We start from the raw sequence: 21,501 nt of genomic DNA, 5'->3' as shown, positions 1-21,501 counted from the left end.
GATCATGTGTATGTTGTTTGGTTATCCAAATTAATGAAAAAAATTTCTTTTAAAAATTTCTGTTATGTTTTATAGTTGCTTGTGTTGATCATGTGCATATATGCAGCTGCCCTGCAATGAAAACTGAGTGCAATCCGACTGAAAATTGAGATGCATATATGTTGAGATGCCCTGCAGTGTATCCGAATGAAAATTGAGATGCTCTGCAGTGTATGTTGTTTTTATTGATTGCAGTCCACTTAAGCTTAAGTGCAGTACACATACACTGAAGTCTAGCTGGTCGAGTATATGCATCGCATCGCAGCAATTTTTCTTGATTCGGCCGTGGTCCACTGCAGGACTTGATTGCAGTCCACCGTAGTTTTTGTGGACTGCAGCTGCATACGTGCAGTAAAAATGATATAGTGCAGCTGCAGCTAGGAAGTGTATGTTGCAGTCCACGACCTGCAGGACTTGATTTAGGACTTGATTGCAGTCCACGACCTGCAGGACTGCAGCTGCATACATCCAGTAAATATTATTCAGTGCAGTCGACTGCAGCTATTCTCGGAACCATTCAATACAGCCGACACTAAAACCATGAGCAATCAGCTTTATGAAACCAGTAATATTGTTATAAGCCAATGTGAAACTATGAAACAAAACCAGGATCAACCTCTAATATTGTTATAAGCAGATATGAAACAAAACCAGGAGCAACCTCTAATATTGTTATAAGCAGATATGAAATTATGAAACATAACAAAAACAGCAAAAGTAAATGTAACAAAACATGATCTTCATTTTAGAAGCCATCTAAATATGCATAATTAAACTCCTGCTGCTCAACGTCATCCGCTACCCGTCTACTTGGCAACTTGTCCCGTCGTTTTCGTCCTACTTCCGTGACCATCGTCTCCTCGTTATTCACATTTTGCAAAGGATTCTTGCAAGTACTTCGATGATGTCCCCATAGACCACATCTTCCACATCTATGTGATCTCTTGTCTTGCTCCAAGAAATTCAAAAGCCTTCTTTTCCTTGGTCTACCTCTTGGTCTACATGTGTTTGGTACACCTACTTGCTCACAATTTACTACAAGTCGCCATTGCTCCTTCCCAGGTAATGCGGCAATTGCTCCATCATATGCTAGTCTATATCTACAAAACATGTTACCTCCAAATTAGTAGATGTAATATACATGTAAGCAATGAACAATGAATGATATTGCATACCTTGCTACGTAGTAGAACTCATCAACATATGTGTGCCACAATGGGTGCTCTTTCATACCAATGAAGGCCACGGCATGAATGCAAGGCAAACCTATTAGCTGCCATACTCGACAAGTGCAGTCTTTTCTTTCGATATCAACAATGTGTCTTGAGTGTAATCCTTCCACCTCAGCCTTGAAATTGCTAGCTTGCCGAACAACCAAATGATCTTTCCTTGTTGTTATATCTCTGATATATTCTTCTACATGTGTCAACCCAAATTCCTCCAAATTTAAAAGCAATAAACAAATGCTCTTCTTTATCTCCACATAAATCATCTATTTCTTCGTCACAATCACAATCCTGCATTACCGAATTATGCCATGAGGTTGTCATTTCTTTTAACTTCAAGCTGAAATAAACACCACATGACACAGTTAATGAGTGCCAAAAAGAAAAAAAAAGTTTCATTTTAAATCTGACAAAAGTTTCATAAAGCCATAAACAAAGGAAAATGTTTCATCCAACTATTGCAAGCAAGTGTGGAATTCTTTCACGGCTACAGAGCAAATACGGTGGAAATTCTTTCACGGCAAGTGTGGAATTCTTTCATAAAGCCATTACCGAATTCTTTCACGGTAAAAGCCTCCCAAAACCGGTGAATAAAACAGATTGTCGGGAAAGCAGAGCAAATACGGTGGAAATCGGAATAAGAACCCAAAGAAAATTCACCTGGTTTGATAGAAGAAATCGCATGGAGGAAATCGGAAGAAATCGGATGGAGGAACAGGTTCCGTAGAAGAGCTAATACGGGCTTCAGGGTTCTACCGCGAAAAAAACAAGGCGGGAACGTAAAACGGAGTGATATTCGCTGTTAACGGAGTGGTATTTCTGAGGTAAAAATTGATTTTAGGTGGTATTGGTGTAATATTTAAGTTTTAGGTGTTAAATATGTAATATATATGTAATAAAGTGGTATGTATGTAAAAATCCCTACTTTATATCATATTATTTATATATGTAATATTTAAAATTTTAACATTATTCATATTACAAATATGTTACTCATATTTTCTTCCTACCAATCATATATTTTATTTATATCACTCATATTTGATATGAAAATGATTTATAGGTGTTAAATATGTAAATAGAATAGTATAGAATGGTATATATGTAAAAAATTATTATATTTTAAATATTTTTTTTATTATCGAACTCGGCTTAAATCAAAGGGCCGATCCAACCTTAATTTTAGGGGGAGCAAATTTATAAGCAAAAGTGTAGAATTTTTTTTTTTATATAAATATCCTTACAACTAAAATTTGTTCTGAGGGCGCTGCCTCTCAACCTCTATTTGTTCATCGTTGTGCGCTTTGTAGATATGTTGAGGGAGCAAAGGGACAGCACCTTCTGGCGGGATTCGACCTTGTAATAAAGACTAAAAAATACCTGTATAGAGACAAATTAATTAAAGAATAATGCAATAAAAAAATTTATTTTTTCATGTGGGGCAATTGCCCCTCTAGCCTTAAGGTGGATCCGCCCATAGCTTAAATAATTTTCAGCTAACTCGTATATGGACTCAAGGGCAAGGAAGAGTATGATAATTAATTAATAAAAATACATATATTAAAACTACATATATTAATTTAGCTTGTATTATGAATGATCAAATGTCATTTTAAATTAAACTAAAATCATCAATCTCGATCATCTTTAGGCCTAAATTAATTAAACATGAGAGAATTAGATTAAGGCTTATTTGGGACAGATTTCTTACTGCTTCTTAAAATAACTTTTGAGTAAAAAAATTTTTTTACTAAAAATTTACTTTTTAAAAGCATTAAGAAAGTCATCCCAAAGTAAGCCTAAATCGAATTGATCCAACCCAATTCATGACCTCTTTCCTTTGTCGTGATCGATCAAAAGGCGGGTTGCACATGTGGTGATGATAGTCTAACACCTATCCAAATTCAAATTCATTTTTGTGATATGATTTCGATCATATAAATATCACTATTGAAATAGTAAGTAACCTACATTAAGAGTTTAGTGATATGACGTGTGACTTTTTGAGTATTTTTTTTTTAACCTAAAGAAACTATAAGCGCTAGACTGTTCTCTTTTGGCTTCATAAGCTATCAAGACCAATTTTCCCTTCAAACAATTTTCTTAGAATGGTCATGCTTGCGAAAACTAAGGCTTCGTTTGGGACGGCTTTTGTATTGCTTTATAAAACAGTTTTATAGTGTAAATATTTTTTGAGAAAGAATATTTTGTACTAAAATCTGCTTTAAAAAGCAGTAAGAAAACTGTCTCAAGCGAAACCCAAATATGTCCCCTACTACTTGAAGCTGTTGTTTGAGCAAACATGATCACCCACATTCTTGTATTAGTAATCAACTTGGGCCAGTAGTCAACTACCTCCCCAACATCTACTTTTGAAAATTCTAGAGCTCTTGCTTCTCTCTAAAAATAGAAATTTTGAAAATTATAATCATTTATCATTATCTTGAAAAGTTATTCAAATCATTTTGATCATATTCTATACTTCATTCTGATCATTTTGATATATAAGAACATGCAGGAATAACATATATATCAAAATAGGCATATAATAATTTTTCTTAAGTTTATACTTTCATGTTACTGTAGTCTAAGACTTCGTTTAGGGCTATTTTTTTATTGTTTTATAAAGTAACTTCGTAGTACTTTTTTTGCATTAAAATTTTATTTTTAGAAAACATTAAGCTTCGTGGTACCTTTTATTATTACTTCTTAAAGCAACTTTAAGGTATAAAAATTTTAATTTTTGTGCTAAAAATTATTTTAAGAAGCGGGAAGAAAACCGTCCCAAACTAAGCCTAAAAAATTTGTCTCAAAGTAAGCCTAAAGTTAATGCACTGCAGCATCTCTTCTGGATCCTTCGCAAGATGAGGTGGTGAAGGATACATGCTAAATTGTTGAGATGAGATATTCAACTTCTAATAAAATATCTGAACAACAATTGTTACATTTATGAAAATTCTTGTACAATAAGCATGTCAAAAACATCCAAGAATATCAAAGAGAATAATGAATCTTATGTTTTGATACATTTCATATATTCATTAAATTACACGATTTCAAATAAATTTTCATTAATTAAAAATAAAATATTATTAAATGATATACACAGTACAAAATAATATTTTTATATGTGTTATATTTTATCAATTATGTACATCATTATGAACTGAAATGTTATGTCAATACCAGCAAATGAGAAATATTAAAATAAAAAAAATTAAATTCAACAATCTTATAAAAATAATAAAAAAGTTGGCCCAAAAGAATCCTAAATTACAAATTAATTAGATTGAAATCAAACACTCAATACATAATTATAAAGTATAATACAATTACATTCTCACTTAGATTCTTTCAAACTAAGGTTTCGTTTGGGACGATTTTTTTACTGCTTTAAAGCAGCATTCAAGTACAAAAAAATTTTGCATTAAAAAATTGCTTTAAGAAGCAGTAAGAAAGTTGTCCCAAACGAAGCCTAAGTATGCCGTAAAAAGCTAAAGCACAGCTCATTGCTAAATTTCCTTAGTAAATTTAACTATAGTTTGTATTTGACACACCATTGCATTTACAATATAAACTATGCCTGAATATCATCCATATTCTCCAGCCTATTATCCCAAGATCAAGCTTCTTGTATCTCAGTTCAGTAACTGGCCCAAAATCTGATTGTGCAGAACAGAACAGATTGCTTGCTAACTAGATTTTGCGTGACCGTTACAGTAATTACTATAAGCCATAAGAAAAACCTTACCTGTCCATTGCTAGAGCTGGCCTTCAGTTCTCTTTCTGCTTCAAACGCTGCCTCTCAAAGCCTTTGGAGTGAATGCACCGTCCAACAAACTTAAGAGCTTCATCAATAAGGATGACAGGAAATGCCACAGCGAGCACCAGCAACCACTCATTGAGACTAAGTGGCACAATTCCAAAGACTTGTGCGAGAAACGGCACATACAATATTAGAAAATGCAGGCCAAATGAAACAGACATGGCTAGAAGGAGATATGGATTCACCCATGGTGGCATTCTGAGGAGGCTAACATCCTCAGAAAGGGCATTTAGGGAGTTGAACATCTCGATGGCGACGAGGACGGAGAGGGACAGAGTCATAGCTTTTACTTTGCCAGATTGGAAATAGTCACAGGGGTTTGAATGGAAGGAGAAGTTAAGTGAGCCGGCAGTGAAAGGGGAGACCTTGAAGTCCTCCCATGTGTGGCATTCATCCCAGTTGGAAAGCTGCTGATATGTAACTAGAGTGTGGCCATCGCCGGTTAAGTTGATACCCAGGAATGAACCATGAGTATACCATATGACGAAGACACCAACTGTAGCAATGCCAACGTAGAGACCAATAACCTACATGGTGAATAAAAGTTCTCAGTTCTCTGAATCAAATTGAAAAAAAAAATTCATTTCAGAATTGTAAAGAGAGAAGAACTGCTGCTGTTTAATAAAACCACTCATATAGTTACACGTGTATTAGCCGTTATACCCATTGTATTACCAGCTCTATTTATATTCTTGTAATGTTAGCCATCTATAGTATGATTAAAAGCTTTCTTTCAGTTCTTGCTTTTTCTTAATTTCCTTCTCCGGCTTTGAGTCTTTCATGGTATTAGAGCTTGCCTCTTTCTTGCCATGGCAGATCAAGAAGAATCGATAGCATCTCCTCAACCAATCTCCATCCGCAGACACTTCTATCCCGCCCAACCTCAAGTTCCTCATCTCAAATCTCAAAACTCTCGTTCCCGTTCAACTTTCGTCCGATGCATACCCCATCTGGAGACTACAACTCCAACACTTCGCCGCAAACAGATTCTCCGGTCATCTGACCGGCGACACCTCCTGCCCCGTCGATCAAATGAGTTCTGCCTACAATCAATGGATTCTTGTCGACAAAAATCTCATATATGCACTCTTCTCTAGAATCTCTACCTCTATTCTTCCCTATGTTCTTACTGCTTTGACGGCTCAAGAAATCTAGCACATCCTTGAACGGCGTCTTCAACCTTCAAATCGCTCACGGGTAATTCAACTCAAACATGAACTACACAACATTCAAATGAAGGATTCCTCTATGCAGCTATATCTCACTCAAATCAAAAATCTGGTGGACAACCTCGCCGCTTTTGGCTCCAAGATCGACTCCGAAGATATCATACTCTATATCTTGAATGGTCTTCCCGCATCCTACAACCCGTTCAAATCTGCCATTCGCACATCCCTTACACGCATAAATCTTGATACCCTTACTCCTTACTCTGCAGTGAGGAGATTAATCTTCACAACGAGCAACTTAGATCTTCTTCCTCAACTTCCGACACCACCGCACTTTACACAAAGCGCAATTCTTCTAACCGTGGCCGCACTTACAATCGTTCCAACTCCAATTGAAACCAGCAACCTCGACCGACTCTCAATATAATTCTTCCTGCCCTTCTCCTGCTTCAGACCGTCCACTGTGCCAAATCTGCGGTAAACTAGGACATCTTGCCTTGAACTGTTGGCATAGGCGCAACCTCAAGTTTGCACCCACCATTCCATGGCCTCCTCGTGCCATGATGACTCACAATAATGCCATCAACACAACCAATTGGGTTCTTGATTCCAGAGCTTCGTCGCATCTAACACCGGACCTTAACAACTTACATCAACCGACAGCTTATCAAGATCCCCACTCTGTTTCCATCGCTAACGGAGCCACTGTGCCCATTCACAGCTCCAGAAATGGTCTTCTTCTGCCACCGGACTCCGCTCGTAAGTTAAAACTGAAAAAACTTCTTCATGTTCCTCTTATTTCTCATAATCTTGTTTCAATTTCAAAACTAACTACTGATAACAATGTTTCTGTTCACTTCGATTCTAACGGATTTGTTATCAAGGATCGCCAGGACCTTCGAACTCTTCATCATGGTCATCTCAATAACGGACTATACCAACTCCAAACTCAGCCACTTCGGCAGCCGACTGCTCTTCAGGCCAACACCTCCTCCACTAAACTATGGCACGCCCGCCTCGGACATCCTCATCAACGAATTCTTTCTACTCTTGCCAAGACTATTCCTGAATTCTGTAATTTCAATTCTGCTTACGTTTGTAACTCTTGTAATGTAGCAAAGAACCACAAACAACCATTTAATAAAAGTACATCTACTACTACTACACCTTTCACTGTTGTTCATTCCGACGTTTGGGGTCCCTCCCCAGTGCCTTCCCTAAATGGCTTCAAATATTATGTGACCTTTGTCGATGATTCCACTAGATTTTCCTGGATTTATTTAATGCACTTCAAAGATGAAACGTTCACTAAATTCAAACATCTTCATTCGCTTATTCAAAATAAATTCAATGCCAAGCTCATTACCTTTCGATCTGACGGAGGCGGCGAATTCACGAGCACCGCCTTCCAAACTTATCTAGCCAATCACGATATAACTCATCAAGTTAGCTTCCCTCACACTCCCGAACAACATGGCTTGTCAGAACGTAAACACATGCATCTACTTGAACTAACTAGGACTCTTCTTCATGCTGCTAATTTGCCCCTGTCATTCTGGGCCGAAGCTCTCAACATAGCAAACTACTTAATAAACCGACTTCCCTCCAAATCTATTCAACTTCTCTATCCTTACTCCAAACTTCACAATACATCTCTCAACTACAACTACCTTTGCTCATTCGGATGCTTATGCTTTCCCTGGCTAAAACCATATGCCCTAAATAAACTTACTCCTTGCTTTCACGAATGCTTATTCCTTGGCTACTCCTCTCTTCACAAGGGATATCGCTGCTACAATCTTAAAACTAAAAAGATTCATATATCACGACATGTGGTGTTCTACGAACACATATATCCCTTCAAGCAACCGATTAACCAAGCCGAGAACACTGTTACCATGACCGACGTCTCACCCCTCCTTCTCATACATGTTTCCGCAACTCCCAAACCCACTCACCCCAACACACCTCCATCCACTCCATCGACCAACCACAAACCCGATCTCTCTCAAGCTAAGCACTCTCACAACTCTCATATTCAATCACCCATTCAATCTCACGACCCGACCCGATCCGGGACGGATCCCGCTCGCACCGGGTCGCGACACGGAAACTAACAGACTGACAGACCAGGATCTGGCTTTGGAATTTGCTTACTGAACTAAATCTTCCTAATTATTTCAACTCAAACACCAACACACAGAACAGACCAGAGCTACTATGAATCATCAAATGCAGCGGAACAAATCATCTATATTTTTCTTTCTTTTCCTCAAAACAATCATCTACAAATACGGTACATGGCTAACAGAAGAAATACAGAAGAAAAGTCATGAACATCCTATGCAAACTAGATTCAAATCTGGTATCACTAAACCCAAACTCATCCTTGACTTATCTGCAATTACTACAACATCAGACACTCCCACTTCCAATAATCAAGCCCGACTTCAAGAACATTGGCGTAAAGCAATGTCCAACGAATTCTTGGAGCTTCAACGCCAAGGAACATGGTCGCTCATCCCACCTCCTCCCAATAAACATGTCTTAAGTTGCAAATGGACTTACAAAATCAAACGACTGCCCAACGGTCGGGTTGATCGTTACAAAGCTCGCCTTGTAGTACAAGGTTTCACTCAACAATATGGCATCAATTATACCGAGACATTCAGCCCGGTGGCCAAAATGCCGACTATCCGTATGCTACTCGTCCTCGCTCTAACTCGCAAATGGAAGATCTCTCAGTTCGGCATTTCCAACGCCTTCCTTCACGGCAACCTACCCGACGACGTCTACATGAAACAACCTCTGGCCTCCGGGCTTCTCTGATCAACAAAATCCCAACTTTATAAGCTTCACAAGTCAATTTACGGCCTCAAACAAGCACCGCGTCTCTGGTTTCAGAAATTCACCTCATTTCTCCAACAGTTTGGGTTCAGGTTTAGTCGTTCCGATCCTTCTCTCATGATTTTTCATCAAAACGGTATCCAGTTATACGTTTTGATCTACGTCGACGATATTTTACTTATAGGAAACGACTCAAATACAATCTGCAATCTCAAACAACAGCTACAATCCCACTTCCAGCTCAAATAATTGGGGAACATTTCCTTATTCCTCAGCATTCAAGTCTTTCATACTACATCCGGTCTATTTCTCTCCCAAGCACATTATGCTCTCAAAATCATCAAGGCAGTGAGATTCACTGAATGCAAATCAGCACCTACGTCGATCACTCCGCCCTCTGTATATCGACTCCTCTGTTCAACCATTCTATGACCCGCAGCTTTACCGCAAACTCGCCGGATCTCTCCAATACTTATCCATCACCCGTCCCGATATTGCATTTGCAACAAACTCAATTTGCCAATATATGCATTCTCCCACAAACCAGCACTTTCAACTGTTTAAACACCTTCTCCGCTACATCAAAGGGACACTCAACTATGGACTGCCACTTCACCCAAGCAACCTACAACTCACCTGATATTCTGACACCGACTAGGCCGCCGATCCAACCGACAGGAAATCTGTCTTTTGGGTTATGCACCTTTCTCAGCTCAAACCCCATATCTTGGTCTGTCAAGAAACAACCTACGGTTGCCAAGTCTTCCACTGAAGCGGAGAACCGCTCCTTGGCCGCGGTAACATTCGAAGTCTTATTGCTCCTCCGACTCCTGGAAATTTCATATTCCGCAAATTTCTCCGACCACCATTCACTGTGACAACACATCCGCCATCGCTCTGGAAAACAACCCAGTCTTTCACTCCAGAACGAAGCACATAGAGATCGATTTTCACTTCATTCAGCATCACATCGACTCCGCCACCATCACCATCTCTCATGTCAGCTCCACCGATCATATATCAGATATTCTCACCAAACCACTTCATTCCTCCAGATTTTATGATCTCCGCAGCAAATTGACCATTCAGCCTAGGAATGTTCAATTTGAGAGGGGTTAATAGAACCGCTCATATAGTTACACGTGTATTAGCTGTTATACCCATTGTATTACCAGCTCTATTTATATCCCTGTAATGTTAGCCATCTATAGTATGATTAAAAGCTTTCTTTCAGTTCTTGCTTTTCCTTTATTTCCTTCTCGGCTTTGGGTCTTTCACTGTTAACCAAGGCCAAGATTTGGAGAGATTATTTTGTGCGGACACCGGACAGGAAGAAAGGTCCGGTTTTGTCTCTGTGAACAGTAAAAGCGCAGTGAGCTTCACAGAGTGGTTCTTCCCGTCCGGTGTCCGTACATAACAATTCATCAAAGATTTGAGGCCTATGGATATGAACAAGTGGAAATGGGAAGAAGACTCCAATAATATTTAACGCAGAAAAAAATCCGCGCCAACAACTTGCAGCACAAAGCAAGCATTCCAGACAAAAGGCAAGTCCACAATGAAGCAATTTTCAAAAGGGCAACAAAACTTTGCGGTATTCAAGATGGAGGTGAATTAGGATAACAAGATTCATTTACATGAATATAGAAACAAAATTCCTCATAGAGAAATCCATTAGGTCTATAGCTTGCTCGGAATTACATGGCGTCTTTATCAATATAAAAGAGGCACCAGTGTGGAGCTACCATTAAATGCAAGGTTGTGGAAGGGTTGTTGAGCACAGTTTTACCCCATCATTACAAAGATTTTTAGAAGGTCCAAAATAAACCAAGCAAACAATTCATCCAACAAAAAATACTAGTAAGGCTGAAATTTCTAACCAAAACTTCTGTTGAATGGGAGAAAATTACTTTTCTAATCAGCCTCATGCCCATTACCAATAATTTTAGCAAAAAGTTATAACAGTAATTTTCCTCATTCAGCTGAACTTTCGGCAACAAATTGTACCTTATTAGCATTACTCTTTGTAAAATCGCCGGCACATTGCCACTAATTATCAGTGGAAAGTTAAATTAATCGTCATCAGACACAAGATTTTAAGCTTTAGCTATGCTTCAGCTCTATACAGGGATCTTTTAATACTTTAATGAAGTAAAACAGGATGCATTGAGACAAAACAAATACCAGATAACGGAATAAAATCCAGGCGCTAATAAGTGAATCATCACTTCTTCGAGGTGGTTTCTTCATGATATTCCTATCAGGTGGATTGAATCCTAAAGCAGTTGCAGGAGGGCCATCTGTGACGAGATTAACCCACAAAAGCTGAACTGGAATCAGCCCTTCCGGAATACCCAGGGCTGCTGTTAAGAATATGGAAGCAACTTCACCAATATTTGAGGAAATCATATACCTAAATAGCAGACAAAAACAGAGAAGATTTTTTACCATACAATTCAGTGGAAAAAGTTCAAAGTTGAGGACTAGTCATTAGAAAAAGAAAAATCATGTTATTAAAAAGCTGTTGCAATCCCTTGTTAGTTTAAAAACAAAACTAAGGCTTTATTTGGGATGACTTTTTTATTGCTTCTTAAAACAGAGTTTTAGTAAAAAAAAAAAATAATTTTTTTTACTAAAATTATGCTTTAAAAAGCAATAAAAAAATCGTCCCAAATGAAATCTTAATTAAAGAAGAAAATTAGTTGTGCTGAAGTAATGACAAACAGGAATTTTCACCTCATAAGACCTAGCTTACCCCATAAATAGGAAGGGGCGAATAAAATGGAATAAGAGATTCGGTTTTCTTTTTTTTTTTTCTTTTTTTTTCCTCCCTATTTTTAGAGAGTAAGCACTGGTGTTTAATAAACACATATCACATATGCAAACAATTTAGTATTTGTTTGTTATAAGCCAAATTCTCCTGTCATGTATGCTCCACTATTATCATGCAAGGTTGTATTTTAAGGGATGCATCCCACAACTTCAGGAGCATACTCATCCTGGGAAAGTGAACATTAAATCAAGCATTTCATACAGGCATGAAACAGTACTAAACGCCTAAAAAGATGGTCATCCAATCATATAAAGTTTCAATGCATAAGATAATATTGCAGATTCTTCAGAAGCAATCTGAAATTTTGTCAAGGAATCAAACTCTACCAATTCTAGCGCTTGTATTAGAAACAGCTATTCTCAAATGAAATGGATCAAAGGTAAAACCTTATGAAGGCCTTCATATTGTTATATATAGATCTTCCCTCACCAACAGCAGCAACTATTGTACTGAAATTATCATCTGCTAAGACCATATCCGAAGCCTCCTTAGCAACCTGCAGTAAGAAGTTTGCAGCTAAAAGCTTAGTGTTGATGGAAATATGCTCTAAAAAAATCAACTGTAATCGATGAAAAAATAATGGTTTTGTCTAGTATGTAATATGATTAGTTTGATTAGCACAGCTAGCATAGACACGGCACCAAAATTTTTTTCTATTATAGCATGGATTTTTACATAATTTCCAAAGCTTAAAGCACAAATCTTTTTATTTTTTGTCCATTGCATGAGGCTATATATAGCCCTTATATTTTCTTTTGAAGGTTGATGAATGAATGATAAAATTTCTGTTGCGCTTTGAGTTCTTGTGAGAGCTTGAGAGGTGTTGGAGAGAGATCCCTTAGACAGGGAAGCGGATCACCCACCAACCTTGGAAGAGTACGAATTCGTGGCTAGTTTATCTTTTCTTTTCTAATCCCCCTCTCTTCTTCTTCCTCCAACCCACGGTTCACCTAGCTCCACCCACCGGTCCTCCAATCCTTTTCCCCCTTTACACCCGTTGGCTTCATCCCACCAAAACCACCCAATCAACCACCCATCTCCCTACCTAGCCACCGTCCCCTAACCCAAATCCCCCTAGCCCAAGCCGCCGGACCCCTCTTTGGGTTTCCCTCCATCAACACTTGCAATTAATTATTTTTAAATTATATCTTTATATTTTAGGTAACTCAATTAATTTGCAAATTCAAATCTATTCGAATTTGAATTTGTTGCTTAAAATACCAATTTTATTTTAGGAAAGTTTTAAAAATTCAACCCCTTTTGAATTTTAAATTAAATGGGAGTAATTAAGCCCTTCCTAATTTAATAATCTAAATTAAGAAGACTTGATTTATTTCCCAAAACCCCTCTCTCTCCCCCTATGCCGCTGGGCCCCCCTCATGGTTCCCTTTGAAATTATTTCCAAAAGTCAAGATTCTCTCTTGGAAATAATTCAAACCCTCTTTCTCTCTATTAGCTACCCCCACCCTTTCCTAATCACACCTAAATCCTTTCCAAGTTAAAGGATTAATTAGGAAAACAATTGTTTGATTTCCCTCCACCTTCCTCTCTCTAAAATCTGAACCTAATTCTTCCCCCTCGCCCCTCATCCTTGGCTGGCCACCCCTTTCCCTCTACCCCACTTGAATCATTGAGATAAACTCCATCTCAAGAGGAGTCCTTAAGGGAAGCCAAGAGCTTCTTCTACAACACTACAACCAAGGAATAAAAAAAATGACCGATCCCGACCTTGACTCCGGCTTTGTCTACAACGAGCAAGGAAACGTCAACATTCTCCGATCTACATTCTTCGACGTCAACCAGGAGATTGACAACTCCGCCGACGAATACCTTGATCAAATCATCTTCACATTGACCGAAGCAATCGAATAGCAACTTGTCAACGTTCAGTGGCAAATAACTTCTGGTCCTCGACGAGGGTGAACTTTATCCCCTATTCAAATTATCTTCTAATCCTCTGCTCTTGTAGGCTATGATTCAAGCACAAGGACTCATGCCAAGCTCTCTGTCTTCGCTTAGTAAACGTAGGATTTAAGTTTTAATTTTTTGTGTTTCTAATCTCAATGTTAACTTAGGGATTTTATTGAATAACTATTTAATATGCATTCGATTGAAATTTTAAATTATTTTGTGGATTCTAGAGTTCCTAGCATGTGATTTAGCCTAAGCGTAATCAAGCAATTGTTTCAAATGAGCCAAGCCGTAATTTTTCGCTTTACATAATTTTTCTCATAAAAAATATCACGCTTCTAACGCACTCCCCTTCACTTATTTGTGTGAGTGTAGGAATTTCATGAAACCCTAAGAAGATAAAATCTCCCTTTATCATCGTCAATATTTTAGCATGCAACAATTGTATTAATATGATTTATGTAATCAACTACTAACCACAAAGGCTCCAATCCTAGCTTGAAAAAAAGAAAACCTGAAAAAGAATTAGAAGGCTTATGGAGACACAGCATTGGGTTAAATTACCAAAACACTAGCATTATATAAACACAATCACGCCTCCCTGGGTTTTTAGTATTTTCAAGAATTTATAGAAACTGAACTTTAGGAGAGCAAAGATAGCTTTAAGATATAGGGATCTTTTGTCAAAAAGAACTCTCACTAAAATTTTAAATCCCTCTTAATAAATGATCCTTTCGAATATTCAGTTATGTAGTAATGAATAGGCTTATGTAACTTGAAAGGATGCAATCAAGCACCATAAAGTCCATAACGTGCTACGTGGCATCATGATAACCTTGCTCAGTTCTTTCGATTATTATTGTAGAAGTGGTAATTCACATAAATACTCCCCTATGACCAAGAATATCAAGCAGTTAAAATTTTTATTATACAACTTCCTGAATTTCTTCATGAACAATCCCTATGCATCAATTCAACAATTAAAATAACTAAGTCTTAACATTTGAACAATAGTAAAAAAAAAAAAAAAAATCTTAACTGATGATAGAATTGGACGCAACAGAGGGAAACAGAATATTACCTCAGTCCCAGCAACGCCCATTGCGATACCAATATCAGCCATTTTTAGGGCTGGAGCGTCATTCACTCCATCACCGGTCATTGCGACGACCTCCCCATCTTCTTTAAGCAATCTCACAATCTCTTGTTTATGCTTTGGCTCAGCCCTCGAGAAGAGAAGCCCACCACGTCTCCTCAACAGAGACTTCTTATCAGTGAGTGCCATGAACTCTTTACCTGTAAGGCTCTTCATTTTAATATCTTCCTCATGCCCAAATACACCTATTTCACGGCAAATTGTCTCTGCTGTTTCTTTGTTGTCTCCCGTTATCACCATTACTCGAATGCCAGCTTCTTTACAGTCCTCAATAGCTTGGTAAACTTCTTCACGTGGAGGATCCTGTGATATCAGAAATCACAGTTCAAGTGAAAAAATAAATTATCCAAGGCAGTTAAAGAAAAAAGCAGACGGAAAAAAAAATCTATCATATTGAATTAGATAAAAAATCAGAGGTTTGTCTTACCCTCAGCCCAACCAAACCAGCAAATATGAGATCACTTTCTATAAAAGCATAATTAGAAGGATCAAGTAGAAGCTTATGAGCAGGATGGCCTTCCCCGTCATAATTAGAGAAATCTGCAACATCCTCCTTGTAAGCAAATCCCAGACAACGTAAGGCATTTATTGACATCTCGTGAACAGCTTGTAAAATTAGGGATTTTGAACTTTCAGTCAGCCTGACAACATAACCATCAAGCAACTGAATGTAGGAACTTCTCTCCAACAAACTTTCAACAGCTCCCTATTAGACAATGGTGAATTGATTATAATTATCCATATCGATCAGTAGAAAGACCAAGGAAAACTTAGGCCATAGTGGTAGCCATGCATACAAAAATATGACTCTAAATCTGAGAAGAGATTATAGAATCATCAACATTTCATTATAATATTACAATTGTGTTTCGGAAAAAGGTATGAATTTATCTTCATGAAGATAGATGAACTGCAATTCTCTATTTAAAATTTAGGTATACTACAGTTATCAAGTGCTTATAAAATGAAGAAAGACATACAAATGTGCTATATGTTATAAATTGACATGTTTCCATCGGCAAATATATTTAAGGCGCTATTGTAAATGGTGTTTCAAAAGATAACCACAGTGAAAAAGGAAAAGCCCATCCATCGTCAACTTTAAATGCATCAGCATATTTAGATAAGTTCAATAATATAAGGATATTTTTTGTTGCTTTTACCATGTCTTTGTCATGATGTGTGGGTTTAAGGGGAGAGATAACTAGAAACTGATTTTTGTAATACCATAGCCAGAGATATTAAGTTCCTCTTCCATGATTCAGAAATAAAGAGGAAATCAATGAAGAAGGTTCAAGCCCAAAGTTTAACAGCCTCCAGGCATACCTTTGTACTAATCTCTGCAAATAATAAGTGTGCATGCATTGCCTGCCTTCCACTACTTCAATCAAACATTGCACATACCAGTATGCATACCCCAATCATCCATAATCTCAACACACATTTCTCTTGCACTCATATGCTTAACATGAATATGCATTGCAGAAACACTTCCACTCATGTATTATATTACCCTCAAAAATAAAGATTCAGTAGTGCTTTCTAATTTTTCACAATCTTGTCTCTTTGATTAAATTTTGGAACACGCTGTGAATAACTTCAGCCAATAAATTCTAATTTCTTAGCATTTTTTCTAAGGGATTAATTAGTTTTGTACCGTACTTTAATGGCCATATTTTTTAGAGGGACAAAGTACTCCCAACACATGACAAGCTTCTTTCACATCAACTGAAACTATGCGGTATAATACCTCCGATTTGCAAATATTTGAGAATTATTTTATTTTCAAATTCTGAATAATCATTTCTAATATGCCAACTTAGTGGCAAATAACCAAATATCTCAGTGTGGCAACCAAACGAGCATATTTAAACTCTTAGAGCCCCAAGAGGCCAAACATTGAACAATTTCATTCGATCGATCTGTGCTTCATCCAAACACTTGCAGATACCTCAACAAGTTAGATGCACACCAAGATGGATTTATCAATATCGAATGTGCAACTGCCATTGAATTTTTCTGTCTCCAAAATGGATATATCTTTATTCTAAATGTTGCACTAATATGACTTAACATTAGAGTAGTTTATGCAATACAAACTTGATCATCATGATCCTTTCCAGAAGTCTCCCTCCTAACTTGTACCTCCTTTTTTTAACTTTTTTCCTAGAACATGGAAGTTAAACTTTTTCTTAGAACATGGAAGTTAACTCTTCTTTGCTTCCTTAAATTGTATTAATTCGCTAACGTTATTGAATCCAACACATCACCACTCTCACTCTGAAATCAATAATCCACCAACTCTATTTTTCTTCGTTTAAATAATCTTGAATTCATGGACATCAACATTCCATCTATATCGATTCAACAATTCATGGACAAATAACTTTCCGTCTACAACAATCCAACAATCTTTGGACAATAGTTTTTCATCTATAGAAATCCAGCAATTCATGGACAAAATCTGAAAATCATTCTATTTCTTGTGTATTTAATTTTGTATTATATAATTAAAAATTGATCTCCAAATTTATTTATTTTCTAGATGGTTATTCTTTAATCCGTTTCTATGCAATTTATCTTTTTTTTCACATAAATACGGGGCTAAAAATCAATCATAAAACCTCTCATTTTTTTTTTACTCTCCTCGCTTTTCTTTCTAATTATCAATAATGGTATCAGAGTCATTAAAGTTCTACTCCCTGTGAGAATGTGTTTGTATAGATGGCATCATATCCTAGTCAATTCAATAACATTGTTTTTCAAGATTTTTCATACTGTATAATATTTGTATCACTGTATTGTTCCCATGCTTCATAACAAGAGACATTTCTTAAACTTATATTCACCTTTTCTTAACTAAAATAGTATGTTCATCAACTGTTGACTGCAAGTACATTCACAAAAAGAAATTTTTTTTTACAGATAATTATTTTTAATGAAATGTGAATAGTGACCTCAATTTTCTCAAAAAAAAAAAAAATTCAGATCAGGTACTCGGAAGTATTTCCACTGCATTTTATATTTTATTAACAAGAGGTTCCTTAAGTCAACTTGCACATACGATGTCACTAAAATTGTATGTATACTAGTTATTTTAAAAGAAAAGAATAAGGAAGAACTTCTTTTACTCTTAGATATCTTAATCCACCATCTTATCAGCAAATGGTTACAGCCACTTAGTATCATTGAGAATACGTAATATTTTGATCAGAGTGATCTACATCTATACATAAGTAAAATTTTGATCAGAGTTTTCTACATCTACAGAATCAATAGGACTAAAAGATATATTAGGCCATGTAATGCAATAAAATCTATGTCATGGTATGCATAGAAAAGGCAAGAGACAACATAGAATACCTTTACAAGTAGGGAAATAGTTCCTTTATCTGACTTTACTAACACTCCCATTGATTTACGAGCCCGATCAAACTCAAGAGTTGCAATCCTTTGTTCAATTCCCTTCCACCATTCACAGCATCCTTATAAAACATAATGAAACAATAAGAAAAATATCAAGCACAGTTCATTTTGACATAAAATTAAACAAACAATAAAGCTGGTATGCGGTGCTGACATACTCAATATAGTGAAAGATGGAGCAGACGATACCGGATATCCTCCTGGAAGCCCCATTTTTTCAACAAGAACCTGATGTCATATGTATGTAATTTCTCTTTAATAAAAGGGATAAAAAAAGATGTTGTTTGCTTTAATCAAAAGCTGATGATATTCTTCTGGCCAAATAATAACTGAATCATTCAAAACAATGAAGATAAAACAGGAAGAAAATTATAACAATTTCCATAGAAATACCACTTTCAGATTTTATCTATATCTTGCCAACCACGTGAGCACCTTGATATAGTTCGTTTGCTACTAAGCACTCTAACAAGTACCTTCTATGAGAAAAATTCCCTTTCCAAATATGATGACATAAATATCACAGGGCAGGGAAATTGTACGAAATAAATAATGGAGCAGCAAATCCGCACTATTACTATTCCCCTTATGATGAACTGTTCTTCAAATTATGCAGTTTGAATTAAGCTGAAAGCCATAAACATTTTGAAACAACAACAGGTGAAATAATTTTACCTTCAAAGCGGCCTCAGTAGGCATACCACTGGAAATAAACTGATTACCACAGTGTGTGATGTTTGCGTCATTACAGATAGCTGCAATTTTGGCAATTGTCTGTAGATTTGTATCCATAGTACCAATTGGCCAATCATGTATCTTACCATCATGAGGATCATATGTAGTTCCGTCCACAATGAATTTCCGTAGCATGTTTGTTTGCTGTCCCATTGCCACAACCGTTACTGCCGACATTTGATTTGTTGTTAAGGTACCAGTTTTATCTGAGCAAATTACCGTCGTGCATCCCAAAGTCTCAACACTAGGAAGTTTCCGAACAAGTGCATTCTTCTGTGCCATCTTTCTGGTGCCCAAAGCCAAGCATGTAGTGATCACCGCTGGTAATCCTTCTGGTATGGCAGCCACAGCTAAAGCCACGGCTATCTCAAAGTAATAAGTGCACTTCTCAAAAGAGAACTTGAAGTTAGTAGGCCACCCATCAACATACTCCCAGTTCAGAAAATACTTCACATTGATGAGCCAAACCAGAGCACAGATCAAACCAATAATAGCAGTGAGGACCTCGCCAAACTCATTCAGTTTCTTCTTCAATGGAGTATCATCATCACTCTTGGAAGCTTCATTAATCTGAGCATGTATTTTTCCTATCTCAGTGTTCATACCCGTCTGGGTTACCAAACAAACGCAGCTCCCATTAACAACAGTGGTACCTGCAAAGACCATGCACTCTTTACCCTGGATGTCGCTGTCGTCCGAGTCAACCTTGTGGTTCGTTTTATTCACAGCAACGCTCTCTCCAGTAAGAGACCCCTGTTCTACCCTCAGAGTCGAGCTTATCAGAAAAAGAATTCTCATATCGGCAGGAATCTTATCCCCGACCCTTAGCTCCACGATATCTCCAGGTACAAGCACTTTTGCCGGAAAATTAGGCCGCAAAACTCCATCCCTCTTTACAGCAGCGTGGTCCGATTGGATTTCTTTGAGGGCCTCAAGAGCCTTCTCGGCATTGCTCTCTTGCCAAACCCCGACGACGGCGTTCACAATAAGGATGAGAAAGATCACAAGGGGCTCCACGAAGGCTGTTATACCAGTCTCCTCGCTCTCTTCCCCATTAAACCAAGCAAGGACGAAGGAGACAACAGCGGCGACAAGCAGGACCCGGACGAGAGTGTCGTTGAACTGCTCGAGGACCAGCACCCAGACCGAGGGGCCGGAATGCTTGTCAAGCTCGTTCCATCCATACACCTCGCGCCGCCGCTGTACCTCGTCGGATCGGAGACCGCGATCGGAGGACACATTGAACTCGAACTCGCACTCCTTGATATTCCGGGCCCAAGCAGGGAAAGCAGATGAAATCGGATCCACAATGGCATCAAATCTAACGTCCTGTCCTCCTTTTCCCATCATAAAACTAAACACCTTGAGCAATTGAAATGGTTTCAAGTCTACGTACTATTGAAGAGCAGCTGCGTAATTGATCGATCCAAGAACCTTTATCGATCAATCCTGACTAAAAGGAATGCCAAACAAGTGCATAATTAGCAATGGATCCGCGTTCAAAAGCTAAAAATAAGAGAGAGACGAGCCAGTGAATTGGAAGAAGAATAAAATGGCGAACTGTGTCGGCTCTTACGTGAAGTGAACGAAACGTGAACTATTTTTCTCGGCTACTTTAATCGGCCTTCGCCGCTGCGTCGTCGGAGTCATGGGCGTAGGGGAGACGCCGCGGTCCATTTAAAGAGGAAAGCGCCACCCCACTCTCGTCTGCGCCTTGTGGTCTCGTGACTTGCTAAGCAAGCATTAATAAATATGAACTATCTTAAAATTATTAGTATTACTGATGATTAGTTTTCTTATTGAACTTCTTTTTTAGTCAACGCAATTTAACAGATTTCGGCTTAAAACGATTAGTCATTTTATTTTCATTAATTATATCATTTAGATTATTAATTCTACGTATTAATATGTGATCAATAAATTTGTTGCGATCAAAATAAAATTAGAGCAAACTATAATAATTAATAACTAAAAAATGATTTTATATATTTATTTTTTATAATTTATTGGTGATAGTTAATGAAAAGTTGGCTTGATCGGATAGAAATCTCAATAGATATTTTAGTTCTACATTAGAAAGCCATATCCGATTTTAGCAAACTTATGCTTGAATTGAATCCCTAAACGAGATGCAACCATCAAAATCAAAAGTGTTTTGATTCAAAAATAATGTTGTAATAAAATTAAAACTTTAAAATAATGTTCTGAACAATTTCTAATAATTTGTTAAAATTTTGAAACTATAAAATTCTACTCCATAGTTGAATATGTTGTCTACCGATAAAGTATTTTGTGCATTTTTTTAGGGATATATTTATATTTATTTTACTATA

The 21,501-nt window shown here is 37.3% G+C and overlaps 1 protein-coding gene across 2 annotated transcripts; it reads right to left on the bottom strand.

Annotated features, from left to right (window-relative positions):
- Positions 1-4,517: 4,517 nt before the first annotated feature.
- Positions 4,518-20,906, bottom strand: LOC110092287 (calcium-transporting ATPase 1, endoplasmic reticulum-type-like). 2 transcript variants are annotated; one of them, XM_020816773.2, is made up of 10 exons: positions 20,745-20,906; positions 19,109-20,621; positions 18,592-18,661; positions 18,371-18,492; positions 15,435-15,713; positions 14,933-15,310; positions 12,327-12,436; positions 11,292-11,520; positions 5,017-5,618; positions 4,518-4,927 (listed from the first exon to the last, which is right to left on the bottom strand). In XM_020816773.2, exons 2-9 carry the CDS (start codon positions 20,516-20,518, stop codon positions 5,040-5,042), a joined length of 3,177 nt encoding a protein of 1,058 aa, XP_020672432.1. In that variant the 5' UTR covers positions 20,519-20,621; positions 20,745-20,906; the 3' UTR covers positions 4,518-4,927; positions 5,017-5,039. The 2 variants fall into 2 exon arrangements, with proteins under 2 accessions (XP_020672432.1, XP_020672431.1); XM_020816772.2 differs by having other exon boundaries at positions 4,518-5,618.
- Positions 20,907-21,501: the final 595 nt, after the last annotated feature.

This window comes from Dendrobium catenatum, unplaced genomic scaffold (genome assembly GCF_001605985.2).
Source record: "Dendrobium catenatum unplaced genomic scaffold, ASM160598v2 fragScaff_scaffold_1105, whole genome shotgun sequence".
NCBI lineage: Eukaryota > Viridiplantae > Streptophyta > Magnoliopsida > Asparagales > Orchidaceae > Dendrobium > Dendrobium catenatum.
The sequence above is the reverse complement of the archived record's forward strand: the minus strand, read 5'-3'. Positions and strand labels throughout refer to the sequence as shown.